Source organism: Myripristis murdjan, chromosome 13 (genome assembly GCF_902150065.1).
Source record: "Myripristis murdjan chromosome 13, fMyrMur1.1, whole genome shotgun sequence".
Lineage (NCBI taxonomy): Eukaryota > Metazoa > Chordata > Actinopteri > Holocentriformes > Holocentridae > Myripristis > Myripristis murdjan.
The window spans coordinates 9,490,059-9,514,118 of NC_043992.1; the positions used below are offsets into that span (position 1 = coordinate 9,490,059).

At 40.9% G+C, this 24,060-nt stretch overlaps 1 protein-coding gene across 1 annotated transcript in view; it reads left to right on the top strand.

Moving 5' to 3' along the window:
• The window catches only part of sez6b (seizure related 6 homolog b), a 191,246-nt gene extending 169,639 nt beyond the window's left edge, over positions 1-21,607 (top strand). Inside the window, exons 11-18 of the mRNA XM_030067513.1 lie at positions 2,033-2,227; positions 4,140-4,331; positions 7,122-7,316; positions 9,058-9,093; positions 9,507-9,615; positions 12,833-12,932; positions 20,030-20,038; positions 20,533-21,607. Coding sequence (XP_029923373.1) covers positions 2,033-2,227; positions 4,140-4,331; positions 7,122-7,316; positions 9,058-9,093; positions 9,507-9,615; positions 12,833-12,932; positions 20,030-20,038; positions 20,533-20,562 — 866 coding nt within the window. The 3' untranslated portion in view covers positions 20,563-21,607. The remainder of the gene's footprint in view (positions 1-2,032; positions 2,228-4,139; positions 4,332-7,121; positions 7,317-9,057; positions 9,094-9,506; positions 9,616-12,832; positions 12,933-20,029; positions 20,039-20,532) is intronic.
• Positions 21,608-24,060: the final 2,453 nt, after the last annotated feature.

The following is a 24,060-nucleotide window of genomic DNA, read 5'->3' on the forward strand; positions in this document are numbered from 1 at the left end:
AATAAACTATATTGTAGCCAGGTGGCCCATTAAAGAGCACAGCAATCACAGGTGTGAAAGAACAAAAACAGAAATATTGGAGGAGAAAAAGACACAGTAGTATGGGGGTTTTGGGGCACAAAGAGAGGAGGGAGAGGCAGAACTAACAAGAGGGAGGAGAGGGTGAATGAAAGTGAGGGAGAGTTTGTTTTTGTGAGGGAGAACAAGAACCCCTCCCCGGTGTTGATGGGGTTTTTCCATCAGTGCAGCACCACACCATAACCAGCACACAATATCTGATAAGACCTAATGAATTCTCAGGGAAGGAGACAGTACAGAATGCAGATGATCAAGAAGGAAGGAGAAAGAGAAATGAGAAGGAGAGATAGTTTTTAGTACAGTCTCTCATGAATCTCATTGAAGAAGAATAAACAAAACGCAGAATAATGGGCAGGTGTGTGGGAGAATTTGCTTGTCTAGTGCCCAACTGCAATTACTTTGGTGTGTTTGTCCAAATTAGCCTTGTAAGCAGAGGGCCTTGAACCTGCTGCCATATGCCTGGGAATGAGCGCAGCAAAGCCAAGAAGCCTGGCAGTGTAACGTCTCCCCAAAGGATTCTTTGTTTGAATTGCTTGAGTCTTGCTCCATAAAGGCTTCCCTTTGTTTCAAGCAGCGATAACAAAAATCTTAACGGGATCAGTGACTGTCTGACCTCACTCCAGGCAAATATCATTTGGAGAAGCAGCTGAGAGAACATGAAATGTTTGTATACATCAGTACAGTTTCTCTCATTACAATAGGACCTCTGGTATACCAGTTTGCTGTTGTATAAGGCTGATATTGATCCAATGATTCCTCTTATTCATGTTTTCAGTGGACAGTTTTAGTATTCCATGAGGATCTCAATGTAATTTCAGAGGACTTTCCAGCAATGACAAGAATAAAACTCTGGTTGAAACAGAATACCTGCAAATTTATTGATATATTAATATACTGAACATCAGCCCAAAATATGAGCTCTGAATAGCTCCAAAATCAGAAAGATGGCACATTGCATATCTCCACCAAGACTATGCAGTTCTCAAGATATGCCATGCCCACGTCACATAGTTGACAAAATTTAACGTTTATCACTTCCTAATTTTCATGCCACCAAGTTTCCACTTTTCATGACTGACCAGGCCACATTTTGGCTAGTGGTCATGAAAAGTTACTTGTCTCTTCCACAGCTAATGACCAATCTTTCCACAAAATCTTGTGGTGTTACATGAATCCATTCAGAAGTTACGCACCTTGTTGTGATAGGCCACACCCACTGCCACGCCCCATCCTGGCCAGTCGGCGTAACCAGCTATCTCCTTCCCCATGACCAAGCTTTCTACAAAGGTGGTTGCCATATTACATGAATTTTTTTGGTTATACCCCTTTTTGTGATCGGTGACGCCCACCGCCACTGTAGAGTGTGGATACATGACCCATACATGCCCATCAGGACCTGACGTCCAAGCCAGGCTTGGACAAATATTTAGAAATTAAGTACGGGTTCAGGGCAGGTTTGGTCACTTCAGCGTTATTTTAGTGAAAAATGATGGATGCCGGAGTTTGCATGAGGACGCTGAAGGCAACAAGTAGGCTATTTCAGGCGGTACATAAATGTAACTGAGCGATTGAGGACAAGCAAAATCTTGGGCTTGGGTCTGGGTCAGACACAAAAAAAGATGCCTGTTGGCTTTGGGTTGGGCTCAGTTACTATGCCCCTGTCTCGGGTCAAAAAGTTAGTCTGCTCTTTCTTGGCTGATGACTGTCCTTTCTACAAAGTCTCGTGCAAATCTGTTTTTGGGATAACCAAAAACAAGCAGTCAAGCAGACGGAATAGGATGAAGACATAACTGCTGTCCAACTCTGTTAGCGGAGAAAAATATGGATAATCGCCTGCAAAAGTCCATATCACTTGAACTCTACATTGCGCTGAATCTTGAAGTTTTCCTTTAACTTTATATTTTCTATATTGACTTTCGCTCAGCTTCTCCCTCATTCTCTTTTCCTCCTGCAGAGGTTCCTCGAAATGATACCTGTCCGGAGCTTCCCGAGATCTCCAACGGCTGGAAGAGCACGTCTCACCCGGAGCTGGTTCACGGCACGGTGGTGACCTACCAGTGTTACCCGGGTTATCAGGTGGTGGGCGCCGAGCTCCTCATGTGCCAGTGGGACCTCACCTGGAGCGGTGACCTGCCGAGCTGTGAGAGAGGTGAGCGCAAACACACCGCCAAAATAACCGTGCTGCGCTCCTCACTTCAGATGGGAGAGCTTCATACGAGAAAACTCTGTTCACCTCGGCTTTCAGACGGTAAACACTGTGAGGAAATACTGTTCACCTTGAGACTTGACAAAGGTCAGAGGGCCAAAACACTGGCAGAATAAAACCAAAGTTGTGAATTGTTGTGTGTGTGTGTGTGTGTGTGTGTGGAATCAACCAAGGGGCTACTTTACCCCTCATCAATTGGGGTCAGTTTGACTCCATTAATTTAAATCTCCAGAAAATGATTATAATAAAAATTTGTACCCAAGTTTGTGTCACATGAACTAACTATACTAAATGCATTTATCTTATAAATAATTTTTTGAACATACAAATGCCATGTTTTAGTTCCTCAGTGTCCAAAACAACCAAAACAAATGTGTGCAAAATGTTGATATTTTTATGTTTTATACAGCTAAAACAGCCTGCGGTCAAATTGACCCCATTGAAACACAGATGAGTACAAACATATCATCACGTTCATTCCATGTTTAACCAGTTGTCCCCACTGAATTTGGAAAAGTCAATAAATATGAAGCAAAAATATGATGTTAATCACGTATTTAGAGACGTTAAACATTGAATGGGATCAAATTGACCTCAAAAATAATAGGAGGGTTAAAAAAACAACTATCTTTTAACCTGACATCAACCTTGAAGAAACGTCACACTTTGTTAAAGCTGTCACCACTCTGACGGCTTGAAACTCAAGCTGGTTCTCACAAGGTTAGTTAAACAATGACACACACACACACACACACACACACACACACAGCCAGCATCCCATGCCTCAGTGCCAGTGACTAAGCCCACTGGCATCAAACAGGGACCTCAGCTCCAACATGGCTGACTTCCACGCCGTCTTCCCGGCCTCGCTGGCCCTTCTCCTGCTGGGCTCAGAATTGGGTTTGGGACTTGATGCTGGGAGAGACACAACTCATTTCTTCATCACCCCTCTCTGGGCTCATGTAACTTGGCGCAGGCGGGCAAGCTGTACTGTCTGATATTTTCTTAAGAAACAAAAGGTTCCCAATACCCGCTGGTAGCCAAGAGAGCCTGTTACCTCTCTGTGCCGAATTCAAATGTAAAATTGAAGGCAGAAGTTCTGCTCTGAGGCAAACCCAGATCTACATATTGTCTACAAATGTGTATTTTTGTCTACATTTGCAAGGTTGCTACTTTTTTATACCACATTAAGCACTTTCTTAGCGTTCTGTGTATACGTGCATTTGGTGTATTTGTACTGATATTCCTTTTTTTTTTTTTTTTTTTGCTTAATCCTATTTCTATTTGCTTCAATGCTGCAACCCAAGTTTCATCAGTACTCATGCGCTTATCTTAACGCTGCATTACATGAGATTTTAAAAGTGTTTATTGGTTCTTAGCTGAGTCTTGGCAGCATCATCAACTTGCTAAGCACCTGGAATTAGGGTGCAGATATTTTTGTCTGAACCCGATCCAAGACGGGAGCGTAGTAACCAAGCCCGAACCCAACTGGCAGTCTTGTTTTGTGTCCAAAGTCGACCCGAGCCTATGGATTTGGTTGTTTTACATTGCTAGATTAGATTTACCGCCTGAAATAGCCTACGCGTTGCCTTCAGTGTCCGGCACCATACAGGAAGTTGCCCAAAACAGACAGTGGGTCCATCATTTTTCACTAAAATAACATGACCAAACCTGATCCGAACTTGAACATAATTACTAAATTTTTGTCCAGAGTCTGCCTGCCCAGCTTAGATCGGGTATCCACACTTTACCTTGAATTAACTTGATGTACAGCAACTCACCAACATTTGGTCTTTTGCCTCTGTTGGACAATGTTCACCTTGAAACCTCTCTCTTACTCTCTCTGTGGATCTAGTGGTGTCTTGTGCCGACCCGGGGAAGGTGGAGAACAGCCGACGGGTTCTGACCAGTCCTCATCTCACGGTGGGTTCGACCATCCAGTACATCTGCAACAAGGGCTTCACTCTGTCAGGCAACAGTCTGCTCACCTGCTACAACCACGGCTCCTCAGGCCCCAAGTGGAACCAGAAACTGCCCAGATGCCTGCGTACGTACCTGGGTCCAGCTGTGTTCAGGTGTTTGATGATACTGCTAGAGTCGGAGTCATACACACTCAGTGGCCACTTTATTAGGTCAACCTGCACAATCTAATCTAATCCGAAACAACTGTTGTGCCATAAAGTTTCCCCTCCTGCTACCTATAATGCTCAGCTTTTCTTGTTGTCACAGTAACAGAGGTGTTCATTCACTTCTATGTTTGGCATTGAGCTCATAGTTAGTGCTGCTGTTGGACTGGACTGCATTTTATTGACAACTGTTTCCACTATTCTGTCCCCCCTCACGTATATAAATACGGAGGACAAAAAATTAGAAACACCTCTCAATATAATGTAGTCCAGTACAAGACCTCTGCAAACTACAACCTCAATAATAAACAAAGAATTAAATCTATACATTCTCCACAATGTCAACACAAACTGAACTTTATAAACTTTGTTAAAAGGTAGAATCAGATAGAAAAGAGAAATAAACATATTGACTTTTGAAATATTTACTTAGTTGCAATTACAAAAAAAAGTAAGATTCCTTTAAGAACGGTGTCAGGTCGATGGTGGGAAGAGTCAACACCGAGGCAGAGGTTATCCATGAATGAATGGATGAATGAATGAATGAATGAATGAATGAAAGCATGACGGAGCTAATGGATGAATAGCCATAAAAGAGATTAGCGATTCGTACAGGTGGACCTGATAAAGTCAACACTGAGTGTGTGCTGGAGCCAGTATTCTGGGTGGATAACAGGATTTGATTCTTCTTAGAATGAAAAAGCCTCTTGAACAGCATTTAGACCATCGTGAAAACACTAAACTCTGCACTTTCAGCAGACCTGAACTTTGATAGAGGTTTGGGGTGTGAAGTTACCTGGATGTGATGTAAGTCCACATGGTGGTGAAATATCCTCATTAGTTCCTCTGTTCACAATACTGTTTTTCTATCTCTCCATTCACCTCCATAGTGCAGCAAAAAAGTTTCAAAAATAAAACTTATAAAACTTTAGCACAGAAATTAAGTCAAACAAAGCAGATTATGCCATTTATGCCTTTTTTCATGTAATTACAATTATTTGGGAAAGCACTACTAGGTCCTTACCTGCCGGATCTACTTTCCAATTCAAACAGGAATATGACAAGAAAGAATGTTTACTGGTATAATTTGCTTTGTTCAAGTTTATGTAGGTGCTAACAGTGTTATTTTGGGAGTTGTTTTGCTATGGAAGTGAATGGAGAGACACAAATGACAAACTCATGACACCCAGGTAACTACACAACCCAACACTACCAAAGCTTAGTTTTGCTTTAAACAAAATATAATGATAATGAGAATGTGAATAATGAATAATATTCAAGCATTACTGTGAGGAATCTGATGAGAATCTTACATTAGAATGAGGTCAGGTTAAGGTTTTCCCACAGACAACAAGTGTGGTATTGATCAGCCTGATTCATTACCAAAACCAACAGATTAGTATAACTGTGGTTTATGTATATTCTGGAACAGCGAAGTTAATTGTTGACATGATGCCAATTGGTGGGAACACCTTAAAATACCAGAACTGATCCCCAAACACTAGCAACTGATAGTTCCCTGCTCTACCAGTGAACTACGGTGGCCTGCAACAGGCAGAAAATAAAGCAAACAAAATAAATATTATAAAGCAAACCATATAGTGATAAAATATGAACAGCTGTGTATGTATAAATGTGTGTGATATCTTTAGGACAGTTTCTGTTTTGCATTCGGAAACGTCTTTCTCTGTAATCCTTTGGGCATATTGTCACCCGTCCTGAAGATGAGGAGATTTTGGAATAAACCATTTGGATTATATAGATATATTTTTGGACAGAGTAATTGAATGAGCCCTGTGCTCATGACTGTCTCACACAGAAGAATGACCCGGCACACCCACTCCAAAATCATTTCCTTTTGCCCAGTTAAATTAAGTTTATTAGTCAGCGCCAACCTACAGTAAATCTCCCCTTTGCAAAGTGGCAATGTGTAAGACGTTAATTAAAATCAAAAAGAGCCTCCAAGGTTGTTTTAAGAGGAAATTATGTTCGAATCAGCCCGACATGCTTTTATTTTGACAAGTAAAAGAAGTAAAAGGAGATTCAAGGCTCTGGGATCAGGTGGTGGTGATGGTTAATGTGTGTGCTCATATATCTGTTTGTCTGTCAGCGAGCGTAGGATTACAGGAAAATGACAGAAAGTTTGGAAACAGCTCCATCACACTTCAAATAAAAATATCAAATTCCAGATATATTTGAAAGTTAAATCAGTTCACCTACTCCTTGCCCGCCATCAGAATCCAATACTCCAGTGCTTTATTGTACTTTCATTTTTATTATTCCATTTGTTCCATGGGCATTTCCGCTGATAATTACAATATAAACGAGACATCTCCCTCTCTCAAATCCATTCAACAAAATTCATTTTGACATCAAAGGCAACATTCACGTGTGCACATGTGAGCATCAATAAAACATGCACATCTACACACACATGCATACACACTGTCACACACACACATTCACAAGCCGGGGTTCAAGCCATATGGGTTTTTTTGAAGGCTGATACCAATAATGATACTTTTATAAAGAGTAAGTTTGTGCTGATGTTTAATAACTTACAAATTTTTATGCCAGTTTCCCTCAGATTTTCCTTCTTGTTGATGTGGAAAAAGCCTCTGAAATGGCTCTTGGAGTATCACAGGACACCGAAACTCTGAAATTCAATCACATTTTGTGCACTTTTGTTGTTTGTGCCCGGTCCCCTGCAGCGGAGACGTTTGAGCCCTGCATTCACCCGGGGACCCCCACCTACGGTATCCCCAGCTCCAACAAGCTCCTCTTCCAAGTTGGGGAGACCCTCCACTACTCCTGCCTGGCTGGCCACATGCTGCTGGGGGAGCCTGTTCTCCACTGTGTCCCTGGACACCCGACCCAGTGGAGTAGCCTGCCACCTGTCTGCAGAGGTGAGGAACTGCAGGCTGATGTCTACACAACACTACAGTGTAAATTTATGAAGTCTATTAAAGGAAGTCTATTAAAATAAATTGAAGGTCTTAAAAGTTATTCAATCATTGGAAGACTTTTTTTCATCTTTTAATCAATGCCTGCTTTCTTTATGTTGCATTTCTACTCATAATTCCCTGTTTGATTGCTTGATTGATACAGAGGAGTTTTACTAGTACAATATGCATCCTGTCTGCTTCACTAAACACAGATGGACTTCATACGCCTTGACAATTAATTTCCTGTGTTCTTTTTCTTCCTCATTTGAAGTTTGCTATTGTTGGTTCCCATTAGTTCTGTTCTGTCAGAAATATGCTGTTTTTTTCTCTCTGTAGTCTGTTTTTTTTTTTTTTTTTTTTTTAGTTGGACCTAAATTCAATTCCAGGTTGTGTTACAAAGGCCTTAAAAAAGTCATAAACTTGGCTCTCTGGACCATCCTGTAATTTTGCACCTTCAACAGAAAATACTATGTTACAAAGCACTTCACAAGGTTATAAGGAAAAAAAAAAAGATAAAACAAGCTAAACAAAAAAAGACTAAGCACATTTCAAAAAAGCAGGTAAAACACATCAGTCACTCTGAAAGGCCTGAGAGTTAAAGTAGGTCTTTAATCGATTTTTAAAAACGGCGTTTGATTCGGTTGACCTGGCACTTTGAGGAAGGCTGTTCCAGTCTATAGGCCGCAACAGCAGGCGTAGTTTGAGCCTGGACTCTGATTTAAGGGACTCAAACTAACGGGTGCTGTAAGGACACAATAGTTTTGTCATTTATTCAGGCCTACAAATGTATTTTGACTGGGACTCATTAGTAAACATTACTGTAATTAATTGGCTGCCTTCAAAGTCATGGGTAAAATGGAGAGAGCAGAGAGGGGGCAGAAGTTCAGAAATGAAATGCTTAGAAACATGACAACAAGATTTTTTTTCTCCGCAAATGCGCAATATTTACAGTAAGTAAATGCAGTTAGTATAAAATTATGAATTAGACAAAGCAAAACAGTGCAAGACAAAACAAGTCAAACAAACAAAACAGGAATGAGATGTGTCACTAGTTATGTGTACATGCATGGATGTATGTGCATGTGTGTGTGCGTGTCTGTGCATGTGTGTGCATGTGTGTGTGTGTGCTTGTTATATCAATAGCAACTATAGTTATGTATGGAGAAGGGGTATCTGAATCAGTAGTATTAGTATAAATGATGTTTGTAAGTGTGTGCTGGGGAAAGTTGTACAGTTTAAAATATAATAAGGTTATATCATGATATGTAAAGAATATAAATAATTTCAATGATAGTAATAACTGCGAGTAATAACATTGGAAATGCCAACAAAAACAATATATAGTAATAAAAAAGTATATAACTAAGGGGTGAACATTTACATAAATAGGAAACAGTGTGATAATGGCGGAAAATAATCAGGTTAAATATTAAGTAAATGAGACAAGAATTAAATTGTACTCTATAACTGCTCAAGAGGCTGGTATGTAATGTGTCGTTTGTGGTTTTGTGTGTGTGAGTGTGTGAGTGTGTGCGTGTGTGCATGTGTGTGTGTTTCCCAGCCCATTTCCCTCAATTCAGACAGATCAGGAGTGATGAAGCTCTAACTTGGTTTAAACCGAGCTCTAGTGCACCGCTTTATCTTTTAAAACTGAGTTCTGCTGCCCAGGTTTAACATATGAACTCTGCTGTGTCCTTTCCAGCCCACTCAACAGATTACGACGAACACAGATTAGACGGTAAGTGTCATTTAGCTGGGACTATTTCTTTTTGTCTCTCTCTTTTTTTTTTTAACATGATTGCATAATGATATAAGATTTGAGAGGGGTGATTACTGCAAGCAGTGATAAAAGCTGGTGGAGCGCACTTAGCTGAAACGAGTTTCTTTAAATTATACCACCGTGATATTCCCTCTGCTGCTGTTAGAGGAGAAAACCCAATAAATATCTCTGACAAGTCAAGTTTTCAGCATTTAAGGAAAACAGCCTCTGGGAGCCGTGCATTTCCGAAAATTAAGCAAAAGGTTTGTAAAGGGGTTTGAATGTAGTTAAGGGTTATGAAACATGTTCAGCACAGAGGAGCTGAAGAGGAAACAGGTTAGCGATGCGTATTCAATGACTATCTCTGAATATCCCCTCTCTCTCTCCCATAGTGGCTACTGCAGACTTAAGAATGGAGGGGGCACACATGGCTATTGTTGTCTTCATCCCCGTCACCCTCCTCCTCATCCTCATCTTTGGGATCTACCTCTACTTCTCAAAGTAGGTTCAGACACACCCCTACATTGTAATTCTCTCTTTTGCCAGCCTCTCAGTGATTCAACCTCTGGCTGGTTGATGAAATACTTTCACTGTTTTAAACCCTTGTCTGGTGTCTGGTAGCTCTTGAGAAAAATCCACGGGCTCTCAGGAAGTGATGCATTTCACACTCTGGTTTGTTTGGAGGAAACAGGGAAAGAAGACGCTGGAAGAACCGTAAATCTGGAAGGAAAGTTCTTGTGGAATCAGTCAACTGAAGACATCAACGGAACTAAAGCTTGATTATCGCCTTATAAATGTTGATTGAATACTCTATAAGGCCAGAGAAATTCACTTGAAGATACAACAAATTACCCACTAACATATTAATTTCACATTTTGCTGAAGTTTTGCTCAGGTTTTATGGGTCATTTCCAGAGGCAAAATCATAACTTAACAAATAGTCTATGTCAATACTCAAGGACTTTAGATGTAAATTACTGTTCTTGTTCAGGCTGCAGGCAAATTAGATTCGTCTCTTAAATCAGATCTTTAAGACAGACTCTCAACACTCTTTTTGCACGTGATCAGATTCAGATCAGATCACCGACCTATCTGAAAGGGTTGCTGTGGTAACAATGTAGGTGTTGTCATCACAGTGTGACTTTGTACGCTGATGATGCAGCTTTCCAGTGTGGAAGGAGCAGAAACGTACTGAAGCCTCCCCACAGAGAGCCGGCAGACGGTTTATTTCAGCGTCTGTTGCCTCTGTGTTGTCCTGCATGTCGCTCTGCTGGCAGCAGCTGGGATTCTGCTCACACCTCCATCACTCTGGGTTTGATGTCGTCGTTGTGTGTCGCATTGCAATAACACAAAAAAGCCGATTTTGATCTGGAGAAATCTAATTGGAAGCTGATCTCAAATCACTTCTGAATGTGGGTTGGATCTGATTTGCAAAAATCATATTTCAAGTAGTTTTTTGCCTGTCATGACTTCCTAAAATCAATCTGGACACAATCTGGATATGACAAAAAATGGACCGTGGAGGAGTTTATGGTGCTGGAACATTTTATGTCAGATATAACAACAAGAACAGACCACACATATTTAGATTTAACATTTTGTTCCACAGGAAGCTTCTCTTTGGCTATGGATGAAGTCAATGACAAAGCAAGAAGGGCTCTCTGTGGACTTGTGGGAAAAATTACATAAAAAAAACAATGCATGACTCAAAATATCTAACCAGTAATTGAGCATGTTGCCCTTCAGTAAATGGCAGCAACATCTGAATACTCAGTAGAAGCCACACATGCAGGGTTTCGTTGAAACATCCTAGAAGTGCACAGAGAAAAACAAAGACAAGTAGCAAACACAGCGTGCACGACAGAATCAGGCCAATATGTGAATTCAGCCCAGAAACAGAACACATAGCAGCAAAATATTTGACTGAGGTGAAAGACCAAAGCTAGCCACTGAAAAGGCTTGACACCGGCAGAACTGGCTGCCCACAGAAAGAAAGAGTGCGCAACCTCTGCGTACAAAGAGCCGCAGGGTTAGACTCGCAGCTTCCAGTTGCATGCAACGGATAGATTCAAATCAGACAAGATGGCAAAAAATTCACCAACATCATCCCATTCTTCAGCTGCTGCAAAAAGAGGAGAAGCTTTGCCTTCTGCTGAGGGAGAGACAACAAGCAGTGTGTTTTAACAGCAGAAAAGCCTTTTCCTCCAATCACGGCGATTCTATTTGTATGTTGTTTGTGTCATTATTGTTTTCATATTTTCCTCACTCTGCCTTTCAGTTTGCATTGTAAAATCTGCTTTGGCAATATTGTGTTTGCTGCATTTTCATGGTAATAACGCATTATTGAACTGAACTGAGCTGGTGTGAAAAATCCCATCTCCTCCTCAACACCTCCAAGACAAAAGAGATGTCCATTGATTTTAGGAGAGAGTCTCCGCTCTGGTTGACAACCAACAAAAGGCCAAACCCAAACAGTTAGTCAGGCAGTGCAGATAACCCTGCTGCTGTTCCAGGCTGGGAGATGCACTGGAACCAAAGTGCAGAATTCATGGCTGAAAAGAGGCAGCAAAAAGCTATATTTTCTGTAACATGTGTGACTGCTTTAATGCTGGGTGCTGCGCGCTTAAAATGTTTTTGAGAGCCCCTTCCTGGGGAGGCATCATATGTTGGTTTGGAAGTGCAACAGCAGCAACTGGTGTGGATTACATCTTTAAATCCAGATCCTTCAGCAGAGCAGACAAACTCCTCTCTGATGCCAGACACCCACTATACGCACAGAATTTTAACTGCTATATTTGGGTCAGGCAGGTTTTCACTACTATCTCTCTAAAAAATAAAAAAATAAATAAAATAGGTCACAATGATCATTTATGCCACGAGTGACTGCACTACTTAAAAAACAAATCTCTTAAGTGTATTTTTAATACACAGCAGGACTGGCCCCATCCAGCTCACACAGTTCACACTTTAAATCCAAAGGGACTTTTATATTGAAAAGGTTTTTTACATCCTCTGAACGAAATTTGTTATTTTGATTTTTGATGTTTTTGGGGGACATTTATTTTTGTAATTTTCTTGTAATTCTTTAACCATTTTTGGTATATTTGTGGTAATTTTATGGTAGCTTTTTTTTTTTTTTTTTTTTTTAATTTTAAATATATAATTACAGTAATTGTTTTCTGGCTCCAAAAAAAGACCTTTATTCTAATTTTCAGGGCAATTCCTTGCCATTTTTTACTTTTTGTTCTTATGTTCTGGTCATTTTATGGTATTTTACTTGTACTTTTTACTACTTGTTTGCTAACTGTCTATTACTTCCATACACATATATATGCGTGTAAGTGTGGGTTATATGTTTTTTGTAATTTTGTAGTAATTTCCAGTCATTTTCTTGTAATTTAATTCTAAATATAGGTTCAAGAGAAAATATAGAAGTCCAGAAACTGTGTAAGGGAAACCCAACCAGAGTGTGTGACCAAAACAATCAGTTTCCAGAGTCACCCGCCTATCTGACACACACTCCATTACATTACATTATGTGACTGAATGTGAATGTGCTCTGACTGGATCCCTGGACTATCCCTTTACAGTACCTCTATTCTGGGTCGCTCATGAGTGCCTTCAGGTCCTGTGACACAGTTTATGATATGATTTCCTGTGTTTTATATCAATGTTTTTTTTTTTTGTTTGTTTGTTTTTTTTATCTGCCCCGGGTCAGGGTCCAGAGAAAACCTCTACGACTCCCGCTGTCCTCCACTTTACCTTACGACCACATCACCGGAGAGTCTACCTTTGACAACTCCGTTTATGAAACAACGGTAAGTCAGCATGTGCCCGTGTGTGTGTGTGTGTGTGTGTGTGTGTGTGTGTGATTAAGACCTAGTGAGACTGAGAAATAGAGAGCGACTGCAAGAGGGATAACAGACTGATCAGCTAAGGGGCCACTGGAGGAGGAAAAAAAATCGCACATCAAGAGATTTGTATCCATGAACCAGGTTGATCCTCAAAATAGCACAGCCCACTATAGAGCCAGCATAGATTAATACCATACATCAAACCTGAGAGCCTGTGAGAATGAGATTCTTCTTCCTAATGAGTATCCTATACCACAAGAACCACCACAGGGCGTCTAAAGCACAGGATTTTGTCTCCTGTGGTTTTCGTTGAATCCTGCAGCCTCTTGCACTTGTTCAAATGTGGGCTAGCTTGAATAAAACTTCACACTTTCCTAAAATTTTGATAGTTGCCCCATCCGAAGCAGCTCCAGTTTACAACTTACTCCTGCAACCTAGTGGGCATAAAGTCATTGTGAAATAATTTTGGTATGGCAAATAGATGACAGAGATGGAAAAACTTCTTGCGGTATCCTTTTCATGAGAAGGGGAGTTGCTTTAAGTTCAACTACATGAAATTGCAGTTAAACTGATGTTGTGTGTGTTTACGTGAGGATATAAGACTTTGATTATGCCAGATATGGAAGACATACTACAAATGAATCCTCATACTTTGGTTGAGATGACATATTTGTTGGCATTTAATGACGCTAAACAAGAAAGGTTTATTCTCATTTTCTCATGCTATGATGTAAATTAATTAATATTATTGTCAGCCTGCCATAATCTAGGGTGGGAGAAATTGATTTTGCCTCACATTACTGGCTACGGAGGAAAATATATCACCACGGCAACACTGTTGTGGTTACTGGTTGGTTAAGACCAGACACGCTTGACAGTCTGCAAAACGCGAGGTGTGGCTTGCTGTCTTTTTTTATGAGGCGCTCGAGGGTGTGTGTGTGTGGGGGGGGGGGCTCTTTCCATCACTTGTCAATCAGAATGTTTAGCTAATTTTACCAGAAACTGAGGTCTTGACAAAAAGATGTGTAGGCAGAGGGCACTTGCTTTGGCTCTTTGGGCGAGAAAGCAACAGAAAAAAGAGCTGAAAAACAAACCAAAAATAAAAAGCTCCATCTGGGTCCATGAAACTCTCCACAGTGTAGGTACACAAAGGCACAGCTTTAGTGTGAAGCTGACGAGGTTCTGCATAATGTTTAGTGTGGACTTTACAGCCCAGCTTACGGTCGAAACAAATGCTCTGCTGGTGCAGCAGGGCTGCTGAGCCTTTAAAGCGAGAGTAAACTTTGGGTTGGGTTGTCGGGTTCCCTGGATGTGATACGAGTCCTCATGGTGGTGAAACATCCTCATTAGCTGCTCCGTGCTCCCTTGGGCTGCTAATCCACAACACTGGATTTCTATCTCTTTTCTATCTATCCATTCACTTCCATAGCAAAATAGCTCCCATAATAACACTTTTAACACATGAACAAATGTTAGAAAAGCAGATTATACCAATATAAAAAACACAACAAGCCCTGTTACCTATTTTTGTGCAAGTATAATTATTTTTGAAATTATTAACAAGTTGTCTCTTCCTGGCATAAGCTCAACTCAGACGTCACAGATGCCGAGGATTCCTGCAGATGCTACCTGCCGGATCTACTCGCCAATTCAAATAACTAGAAAACAGAAAAAAAATTCTTCCAAAAGTTGATAATCTGTTTGGTAGGAGTTGGATTATGTGCTAAAAGTGTTATTTTGGAGCCTGTTTTGTCACACTATGGAGGTGAATGGAGAGGCACAAATACAGTATTGTGGATTAACAGCCCAGGGCTACATGGAGCAACTAATGAGGATATTTCACCACCGTGTGGACTCATGTCACGTCCAGGTAACTATACAACTGCTTATACAACACCATACAACTATAACTATGTAACACTCCACCAGCGTTCAATTTGCTTTATATTTATGACTCTCATTGTCTTAGATTGTGCACTTATAGCACTATCCATGGTGCAAACTCATCTCCCAGACCTAAATGAGAGTAATTGCTACTGACATTTCCAGTGTCTGCCAGCGGTCATCTCATTTATTCCCATTTATTCCCAAAATGTCCAGAATGTCACCTTGGTTATTTATCTAGTAATGGGTGCATTTCAATTTGTATGTTGCATTCAGTGGGTGGTTTGTTCCAATTTAACATTCAAACTTGGTGGACACGCATACTGCTAGTTTCCCCCCTCTGTTTCCACCAAATCAGAAAGTAGGGAAAAATGGGATTCATCAGTCGTGCCAACGCTGAGGACACAGTCCAACAAAATACACCGTGTCTGCCAAATGACCAGTTAAGAAAGGAGGACATGATCTTCCATCTGTCCCTGGATCATTGGCTGTGATGCTTCATGCTTGTTGTTAACACTTGAGTGACAGCTGGCCACAAGCTCTGTCCAGAGTAAGAGACTTGTTAGCAATAAGCAGGTGGGCGCTTCCTATAGACAGATTTATGAGTACCAGATTACACAGATGTGCTGCATGGTGAGATACACTATACTGACAAAAAGTATTGGACCACCTCCACATCACCCCTTTGCAGCTAGAACAGCTTCCACTCTTCTGGGAAGGCTTTCTACCAGATTTTGAAGTGTGTCTGTGGGAATTCTTGTCCATTCATCCAGAAGTGCATTTGTGAGGTCACACACTGGTGTTGGACCAGAGGGCCCGGCTCACAATCTCCATTCTAGTTCATCCCAAAGGTGCTGGATGGGGTTGAGGTCAGGGCTCTGTGCGGGCCGGTCAAGTTCTTCCACACCAAACTTTGCCAGTCATGCCTTTATGGAGCTGCTTTGTGTACTGAGGCTCAGTCATGCTGGGACAGAAAAGGACCTTCCCCAAACTGTTCCCATAAAGCTGGAAGCACAGAATTGTCCAAAATGTCTTGGTGAGCTGAAGCATTAAGATTTCCCTTCACCCTTAAAGCAGAAATGCCCCCCAAAATAATCCTGACGCTCAGTTTCTGTGCTGATGTTAATGCCAGAGGAGGTTTGGAGCTCTGCAGTTACTGAGGCAGCAGAGCGTCGGCCACTTTTACGCACTATGCTTTTGTCCATACAGTGTATGTGGTTAATGTCCTCTACCACCTTGTCAATACCCTCAGTACAGTGGGGATATGCGATAGATAGTCTAGAACCATAATCTGTCTAGCAGGTAGATAGAGTCACTCTTACTCTTCTAATCTCTATTCAAGACAATTCAGCAAACTTTACTGACATGACATGACTATCTAGCAATTATCACCAAAGAGTGAATATGTCTTTACGTCGGCTGCACTCTTTTTGAATGCTAATGGCACTCTTATTTTCATTTAATAAGTTGTTTGCTGTTTAGAATTACAGTTTTTTTCAATCGCTTTACCTCCTTTGTCAACTCAGAAATGCTGGTATTAAAACAGTTAATCCATAGGCCTAATGAGAGGTGCACTTCCCAAAATAACACATTTTGTTTGCAAAAGGCTCTCACATTTTGTCACCGCCCAATACAACTCGCAGTCAAGCGACATAATCCAGCCACTCACTCACTTCATACTCAACACCAAAATGCAACACACCCTTTTCAGTCTGAGCAGGTTCAACCTTACTTTTTTCCTGTGTGTATTGCAGTCATTTTTTTGACAATTTACATAGTTACATATTGTAAAGCAAGTAGCAAAATCCAATATTTCCCTCAAACAACTCAACTTCTGCCCAAATGAGTAGATTTCTTCTATCAGCTTTACTGTACTGTAACACAGCTGACAGCAGAATACAAAATACAGCTATCAGTTTGAACAAGGTTCTCCTGTGTGCTGCACATTCAAATGTGAACTTACAAGAAACAATTGCATCCAAACTCAGAAAGACTTTGAAGTGAAATTATACTGTATTGATGGGAAAAACTGAAATACGGTAAGTCACATACAGTATTACACAGAAAAACTCAAAGGAGTTGAGAAAAAAAAAATACAGAATACAATTTATAGGCCCTTTTTTGTAGGTTCATACTGATTGTTTGGTGAATGGTGATTTATGGAAAGGGTAGTGATGCAGGTGCACTAGTGATTTCACAGTGATGCAGGTCATTTCTATCAGCTGTGAGCAGATGTTTTGCTTTTGACTACCACAGTGAAGTCAATGGAGTCAGGGCCATTTAAATGACACATGTGAGAAGTGTTGTGCAAAAGAGCCTGAAAGATGTGTGAATCCAATGAAAAGGTATGAACACATTTGCAAAAGAAAACCTCTGCTGTGGTTTGGAGGTGAAGATGACGACAAAGTGGATCCCAGTTTCATTATACTGGAAAAAGCGAATGAAAAAAACTGTAACTGCATTTTTATGTTACAACCTGTTGCTGCTGCTTTTTCAAATGGACATTTTAGTTTCATGGACACACATCACTCATTTTGATAAATGACATATTTGAATAACTTGAGAGGAGACGCTAACACATTTTAACTCATCTTGTTGTAGTAATAACTTCAACTTGAGTGCAAATTTGGGGCGATAACTTGTCATGGTCTATATCTTTCGACCACTACTGGCAGCTGCCGTCCTGTATGCATAAGTGTTAGCAGAGATTACTGTCTCACAATATAGTGTGTGCTGTAGGGTTAATACAGTTTACTACCACTCAGCATAATGTGTGCTCGTGGGTTAAGCTGTAAACACACCGACTGCAACAAATTGGAAGTCTGGGATTTCATTCATTCCCAATTGGAGAGTGTGTTGCTGCATGTGTTTATGCTGCAGATACATTGCATTATGCTCTGTATGACCATTGCATGTGTTGGATTTATCCAACTTTTCAATCAATCAATCAATCAATCAATCATACTTTATTTGTCCCCAGGGGGAAATTTGGTTTAAGTTACATTCCATCCAAGAAACACAAAAAGACATGACAAATACAGGGTTACAGGATCAGGAGAACTTTGGGGTCAGCCAGCGTGCGCGGCGCCCCAACATGACTTTTGCATTACAAATGCATGCATGAACTAAACTGAGTGGCACTAAACACAATAATACATTTAAAAAATCTGTATAAATCAACTTAAAGATAATGCAATTTATGTTACGGAAACAGTGCGCGTATAGCATTAGCATGGCATCTATTATCACCTCACAAAAATCATGGGCCCAAAGAATATTCAACATAATGTATACTAGAATTTTATATGAGATGCAAACCATTTGGCCAAAATCTTACCTACCATCCTGTTCTCCTCACTGACTCAGCACATAAAAATTAACCGCCATCTTTAAAAATATTCAAAGTCGCTAGAGGAATCTCCTCCCCTCTGTCCTGTAAAGAGACATGGCCGGGGGATGATGCAAAAATAATGAGTGAGGAAGACCAAGTCTAAAAAAACATCAAACCGTCAAAAGCATGTTGGAAAATGTAATTGCCATATTCCGTATACCTGTTGTCACATTTTCTCCAAAGCATAGGTTTTAATTATTAGTCTTATTTGATAAATGTTGTGTTAAATGACCATGTTGACAGCTGTGTTAAAACTGTAGGATGCACAACTTTGCCCCTTTAACAAACGCAGCTGTTTCATAATGTGATTATAGAGACAGAGGAGACATGGCGGCTCATTAATCTCTCCGCTGATTGAAAATCTTCACAGGGAATGTCTGTGTCTCCTTTGGGTGACATGTATTTTTGCCTTGTTGCCAAACTTTGATGCGTCTTTTATTTTGCATTTAATGTATCTTTTGAATTGTGTTTGTGTGGGTTGATGTGGAATTTCCCTTCAGGGATCATAAATTTTGACTAAACCTGTCATCGTCGTTCTTTGCACATTATGTTCCAACAGCTATGGTAATTTAGGGGTATAAAAAGAATAAAACTTTGGTTCACTGCTGGTGAAGTGTCAAATAGCCTATGTGATCACTGTGTTTCTCAGTTACAAAATGGATAAGAGCTCCGAAATTTCACTTTGGTGTGATTCACTTCAATATGGCACATGAGGGGGCATTCCAGTTCACATGGTTTAGTCGTTTCTCCTTATCACATCTTGTTTCTCCTGCGACTTTTTAATTAGGAGATATAAAGCCAGAAGAAATCTTTAACCTTCTGTTTTTACAGCAGGAGGAGACAGGGCAATCAGGTGCCATCGTTGAAACGCCCACAGGTGGTGGGATCGTGACTGACAAGATCAGACCCATCTCTTTGAATAGGGAATAGCCCTTTTTCACAGCAGCCATTTTGACATGAAATAGCAGGGTAAACGCAGGTGTTACTAATGACATTAACAGGCTTGGGGTCGGGCTAATGGACAGTATAATCTTGTGTGTTCAAACCAAACACAATGAGAGTTCTTCATGCGGTGCAGTTGCATAAAAAGTCAAACCAAAGAGGTGAATAGACACAATAATTAAAAAAAAAAAAAAATCACTTTGCATTTGGTCTAAACTCACAGTGAGCCCTCCACCACTGTGATTTAAAAACCTTGAGAAATTTGCTGATGCCTTCGCCACAGTACAATAGAGATAGTAGAAGAGGGAATTATGAGCTGTTTAACATCCTTACACTGATTCTGCTCCATTTGAAGATTTCAAGTCGGACTCGGAATAAAGTCAGAATTCTGAGTTTTTCCACCCTTGGGATTAGAAAAAAATCTCAGTAATGTCAGAATTCTGACTTTTTTATCTGTTTTTTTTTTTTTATCCGTAATTTATTTTTTCCTCTATTGAGTTTTTTCTTAGATTAATCTCAAAACTAATTTTTTTTTTATTTTCACATTTCCTCTGTAGCTATGTTGTGATAGGATGTATTCTGCAAGTAAATAAAAGCTGGGCAAATTATGACCTTGTGCTGATCACTATCAAACAAAAGTTAGCTGTATTTTCCAATTAAACTCTATTCTGCACATAAAGAGGTGGGGTTTACCCTCCTCTAGATCTTGTAAGTCCATGTGATCTCTATCAATCAGGTATATGTTGCTGTATCATTTCAGAACTTGTCATGTGATCGTGTTTTCTGCTCTTCCTTTTGATTCATTCTTTTTTTCTCTCTTCTTTCCATGCTGGCACTTGTGAAGAACAATGAGGTGAGATAGTTTAAGCCCTGTCCCTCAGGATTACACTCCTTTGTCTTCTCTAATTAAAAACCCGTAACACGAGCGTCTCATACACTGTATGTGCCTGGTGTAACCCTCCTTGGCCCCTCCCTGCTGCAGCAGTGTAGCTTGCAGTACTGGTAGTCACCACCAAGGGGCAGCGATGGGCAACATTTCCTCTTAACTGAGCGTAGTTCATGACAATGGCTGTCAAAGTGGGGCCAAAGGACTCCCAGGGCTCCCCAGGCAAATTGAAGAATAGCATCACTGTAGAAATGATCCTAAGAAGGGGATGTATAGGGATGATTTAATCCCAGATTTCATTCATTGTTTCCGCCTTCAGTGTAAGCACAAATCAAGACTGTATCAAATAAAATCTTCCCAAATGGGCCCCTTTGACTACACCTGATCTAATGAGAGGTCTAAATGTTTGTGTCCTGGAACAGAGCTCGCTTCTTGACTCACCGTTTATATTCTCTTTGCAGGAGACAAGAGAATATGAGGTTTCAATTTGAAGACACTGCTGTGTGTGTTTCAGCATGGACAGACAGGAAGGCCGTTTGAACGTCCGTCACACTCATCCCTCTGGTGACTCCCTCGGGTTCCTGACATCTGCACCCTGTTCTCTGTATACCGAACACGAGCCCCCCCTCTATGATCGACAGAGGACGTCACAACACCCCTGGACAGGCTGGGCCACTGGATTATTTTTCTAGCCCTTCAACAGCAATGGTCCAGCAAACAGTTTGTACAGTTTTTATTCCTGCGCTCGCATCCCGAAGACTTTCAGTGCAACATCTCAGAAAGCAGCGGAAATCATTGTGGAGCTTGTGCCATTAAGTGCATATAACCCAGATGTTATGTTGTGTTATGTACATTATACATTATATGTCTCCTGCCACCACTGTATTTATGAGATGTATATTAAGAGTAGGGTCTTAGAATTAAACGTCATAAAAACAGAAAACGTCGACCTCTCAAGCTGAATGGGAGTGTGCCCAGAAATAACAATTTTGCTGACTTGATGTAACCTCCTAAGAAATCAGAATGTGCCTTAACTAGAAGGCCCTTAAGAAGCAATGTTAACATATAATGAATATCAATTGACATACACCAGTATATCATCCTCCCGTTTCCCAGTATGCAGTACCCAATTTCCCCGCAGGGATCATTAAAGTTTCATCTTCTACGTATCAAATCCTGATTTCACATGTAATGCGCAGAAATAAACGCAAGACAAAGACATTTTGATTTCTTTTCTGTTTTCTGTTACATTACCAATACAGTTCAAACACTTTATTGTGGCATCCTGTGTTTCCTTTCTGTGAATGAAATGGAAAATACAAACCCAGATGAGCTGTTGCTCATATTGCCATTGCCTGTTTGGAGATTGCGTCTAAATTTAGACCACTACTGTCGTTTAACATTTGTCATATGAGAATTATGTATTCATGCAAGCCGGTGTGATGACAATGATAATTAACCTATTTTTGATTCATTGTACATAGTGTACTGATTAAGCTACTTCACAAACATCTTCAATAAAAGTTATTGTTCAGAAAAAAAGTGGATGCTTTTTACAGTCTCATTTGTGCCAGTGAATAATTTTTCATTTGCCTGTGTGTGTGTATGTGTGTGTGTGTGTGTGTGTGTGTGTGTGTGTGTGTGTGTTGCACAATGAAAATGAACAATTTCTGATTATGCCACCAGAAACTGCACTTATTAAATTTGACTTTTATAATGCTCATGCTGAACTGTTAAAAAATGAAACTGATGAATAAATTAATACAAACATTTAATGTGGAAGATCTAATTTGAAATGAATGCAATGACATGAAACTGAATGAATATTAGTGAATTTAACTTTAAAGTCTAATTTCAAATTTCAGTCAATTAATTTTTAATCATGCAGATGGGCACTAGGCAACAGGGACATTTGGGTTGACTAGAAGGCAGCGCCCTCCCAAAGACTAACCACTCTTCACAAATGACGTGCACACTTGAGTTAAAAGCAAATTCATCATTATCCAAATCAAAAATATAATACTGCTTACATTAATCCCTCTCCATAGTAATCCAGTGCATAGTTTAATATGTTGTTACTATGATCTCATTTTGATTATTCTCTATGTTCAATAGGGATTTCCACGACCCACCACATTTACATCATTGTTATGCAGAGTTATTTTGGGCTGGGAACACACTGGAGAATTTAAAAGCCCAACCAATTTTGAAACTGTAATGCATCATATAAATTAAAGATTTTACACATTTTGTTTAAAATATGCTTGAATTAGACATTGAGCTCCCTTGGCCCCACCATCTGCAGGAGGAAGAGTGTGCTTGGAGTGCGATACCACTCAGGTGGGCCGGGGCCGGGGCCCTGGCGAATTGAACCTTGGCCATGGAAACTGGCTCTTGGTGCATGAAACGTCACCTCTCTCGGGAGGAAAGAGCCCGAGCGCTGCCAAGTTGGAGTTTGTCCAGCTGAACAAGAGGATTGCCTCACCGCGATTACATGTTACGGGAGGTAGGATTTTACTGTCGTTGGCATGTAAAAACCAACCACCAGTCTGGAGTACTCGCACAAATGGATGCACAGACATGAGCTGCCGCAGAATCAGGAGAAGCAAAGATTTGGAGCTTCTGTATGGTTTTCTCCTTCAGGCAAACCAATATTTCCTAAACTGTAGGGGGCAGTGTCTACAGTACATGGTAGAATTTCATTGTTTTAAGTTTATTGTTTATCGTGTCGTGACATTTGAGTTGGTTTCTTTGTGTTTAATGAAGGGTGACAGCCAATTGAGCTCCTTGACAATAGCAGGTGAACATGTTTGTCTCCCTCTGGGTCCCGACTTCTCCTTTTCCTGGTCTCTCAGATATTTCCATGTTTTCCGACACAATGTATCTTCTTTCCTGAAAGTTTGTGCAATTTCACGCCAGGAATTATTGGTCATACATCTGTTGTGATGATCTTTTAATGTAGAGTCATACAGATGCCTGTAGCGCCTCACCTTTGCCACCAACAGTTTCCTCGAAATTGTTATTTTTTTCCTGTATGTCCGCATAGTTAGAAATTTTCAGATGTGTGCAGTCAGGCAGTGGCGGTTCTGCCCATGTTGCCGCCCTAGGCGAAATTACTGCCTTGCGCCCTTCCGTGTTACTACCGCCAACCACCCACCCACCCACCCACACACACACACACACACACACACAGCAAGAACTTCCCAGGCGGTAACGGCCGCTACCGGTGCCCCTCAGGCGGCTAGAGGCACCCCTCCCAGAGCAGGGGCGCCAGCTCCTGCACACATACCTTTTTTGGAAAAATATTTTTTATATGGACAAAATCTTGTTTGCATAAAAAAAAGCCCCCGGCCGCCATCCGGCGAGCTGGGACCGGTCGGCATCAGGCGGGCCGCGCCCACCTGGTCAGGTCTGCCGGATCTGACAGGTGAGCGGCGCACACAGACTGCCATATATACCTTTCATTATAAATCAACTTTTGTTCATACGCGGCTGCAGCAGCACAACGGACAATGACACAGACAACATGGCTGATTAGTGACTGCGCAATGCGGCCATTCGCCGGTAATCGCGGCATCGGGCGAGCCTACCTACTGGTTTACATATGCAAGTACAATACATGTGTATTTGCTTAGACCCCCAATATTAGACGAGGGCGTTTTTTCAGGGCATTTTCAATGGAAAAAAATATCATCTTATATTCAGATGAATACGGTAATAGAAAACTGCTTTGCAGGAGGAGGATTTTTTTTTTTTTTTTTTTTTGCACTTGTGCCGCCCCCCCATGTGACATGAAAAAATGCCGCCCCGGGCGGCTGCCCACTTCGCCCGTGCCTAAAACCGCTACTGCAGTCAGGTGAAAACTCCGCCACACAGGACCCTCGCAAAGGGATGTGTCCACAGCTGTTATGTCATTTTGGCTCAGCAGACCCTTGTGACCACTGCGATGCAACAAGCATAAATGGGCCTTTAGAGACTTAGGGCCTTAT